Source organism: Penaeus chinensis, chromosome 6 (assembly GCF_019202785.1).
Source record: "Penaeus chinensis breed Huanghai No. 1 chromosome 6, ASM1920278v2, whole genome shotgun sequence".
Lineage (NCBI taxonomy): Eukaryota > Metazoa > Arthropoda > Malacostraca > Decapoda > Penaeidae > Penaeus > Penaeus chinensis.
Genome location: NC_061824.1, coordinates 34,753,694 through 34,756,193, shown reverse-complemented (window position 1 = coordinate 34,756,193; position 2,500 = coordinate 34,753,694). Strand labels below are relative to the sequence as shown.

The 2,500-nt window shown below is 28.7% G+C and overlaps 1 protein-coding gene across 1 annotated transcript in view; it reads left to right on the top strand.

Annotated features, from left to right (window-relative positions):
* The window catches only part of LOC125026540 (integumentary mucin C.1-like), a 6,497-nt gene that overhangs the window by 725 nt on the left and 3,272 nt on the right, over positions 1-2,500 (top strand). Inside the window, exons 1-2 of the mRNA XM_047615042.1 lie at position 1; positions 301-353. The exon at position 1 is cut by the window's left edge and continues 725 nt beyond it. Coding sequence (XP_047470998.1) covers position 1; positions 301-353 — 54 coding nt within the window. The remainder of the gene's footprint in view (positions 2-300; positions 354-2,500) is intronic.

Here is a 2,500-nt window from a genome sequence, read left to right as displayed (position 1 = left end):
AGTAAGTCTTAATTTCAATATAACTATCTTTCACTATATATCAGTCTCTATTCTTCTTCAACTCTCTATGACTCAGTATATGTATGTATCTCTCTCTAATCTTTCAATCTCTCTCTCTCTCTCTCTCTCTCTCTCTCTCTCTCTCTCTCTCTCTCTCTCTCTCTCTCTCTCTCTCTCTCTCTCTCTCCTTCCTTCCCTTTCTCTAACCATCTTCCCTCTATTGATTGCTTTGAGATAAAACTCGTACAAATAATATTTGATACCATTTTTGAGATTCTAATAATAATATCCCTTTTTCAGGTGCCGAAAATTATGTTTCAGCGAGACGGGAGAAAGATTTTGTTGTGATACAGGTAAAAGCACGTGTGTGTGTGTGTGTTTGAGTGTGTGTGTGTGTGTGTGTGTGTGTGTGTGTGTGTATGTGTGTGTGTGTGTGTGTGTGAAATTTGTCTTATAGTAATAACGATTATGATAATAATAATAATCATAATAATGATGATTATGATTGTGATGGTAATGACAATGATGACAATAAGATTGATAATGGTAATAATAACAATGATAAAGATAATGTTTATAATATAAATAATTATGATAATGATACTACTACTACTAATGATAATACTACTACTACTAATGATGATGATAATTATAATAACTACTAATGACGAAAATAATAACAATAACAAGAATGATAATACTAGTAACGATAGCTATATTAATAATGATAATAACTACTGACAACAACAATAATGATCATATTAAGCATAACTGTAAAATATGACATTAACTAATAATAACGAACTAGACAAATTACCTTACATTTTGGTATTTGCCAAACTGCTAGACAGTTTTGGAATCATTAGAACTTGATTCAAAATTATCAGAGTAATTTTAAATGTTTTTACTTTTACTTCACTGTAACGGTCATAATGTTAGAAGAAAGAAAATAGATATAGTTGTCTATAACTTTGCTGAATGTCTAAGAGTAGCCTATATTTATATTCCATGTGACTGCGGACTTGATGTTAGTTATTTATTATCGTTATCATTATCATCAATGAAATTATTATTATTATTATTATTATTATTATTATTTTATCATTACCATTCTTCTTCGAGGTAAGTACACTGTACTGAAATAATTAGACAGTCAGTTTATGCACATCCATTATTTACTCGACTATCCGAGAGGGGAGGTAGAAAGTGAAGGGGGAAAGGAAGCAGGGGAAGAAAGAGGAGAGATTGAGAAAAGGAGGGGAAAGGGAGAAAGAGGAGATGGGGAAAGGGGGGGAGCGGAGGATGGGAAAGGGAAAGGAAGGGTTCAGGCAGAGGGGGTCAGGGGGGAAAAGGAGGGATGTGAGAGGGAGAGAAGAGGACAGGAGAGCGAAAGAAGTTGGGAGATGAAGGAGGGAGTGAGGAGGAATGGTAGAGCGGATGAGAGAAAAAAAAAAAAAAAAAAATAGAGACGAGGGGAAAGATAAATGGGGAGGGGAAGCGAAAGGCTGAAGGAGGAGGGTTAGAGAGGGAGAGAGAAGAGCCTCCTATTATTTTTTCTGAGGAATTTTCACGGGTTATTATTATTATTATTATTATTATTATTATTATTATTATTATTATTATTATTATTATTATTATTATTATTATTATTATTATCATTATTATTACCATCATTATTTTTATTATTGTTATTATTATTATTATTATTATTATTATTATTATTATTATTATTATTATTATTATTATTATTATTATTATTATTATCATCATTTTTATTATCATTATCATTATTATACTTGTTGTTGTTGTTGTTGTTAATATTGGTAATGATAAGGCTAACGATAATGATAATTATAATAATAAGGATAATAATAAGGATAATTATGATAATAAGGATAATAATAATAATAATGACAATGGTAATAATAGTAATAGTAATGATAATAATAATGACAATGGTAATAATAGTAACAGTAATGATAATGATAATGATAATAATAGTAATAGTAATGATAATAATAATGATAATGATAATGATAACAATAATAGTAATTATGATAATACTGATAATGATAAGAGCAATAGTAATGATGATAATCATTCTAACGATAGTGATAATGATAGTATATATTAGTGGTTCTTAACTTTTTAGAGTCACAGACACCTTTAAGAATCTAACGAAAGCTATGGATCCCTTCTCCAGAAATATTCACATAACCATATTTTGCATGCAGTGTGTATCATGTTTATTTAGATTTGATTGTCCCATAGATATATACGATACACAAAGTATTATCAAATAATCTCAAAAACTCTTTTTTATGCAAAAAAGAATTAATTTTCATCCGATTCTCACAGACTCCCTGAAACTTTATAGATAGTAGTGATGATGATAATAATGATAATAATAATGATACTAATATCAATAATAATTTTGATAATGATGATAATATTAATAATAACAAATAATGATGATAATTATGACAGGATGATATTAATG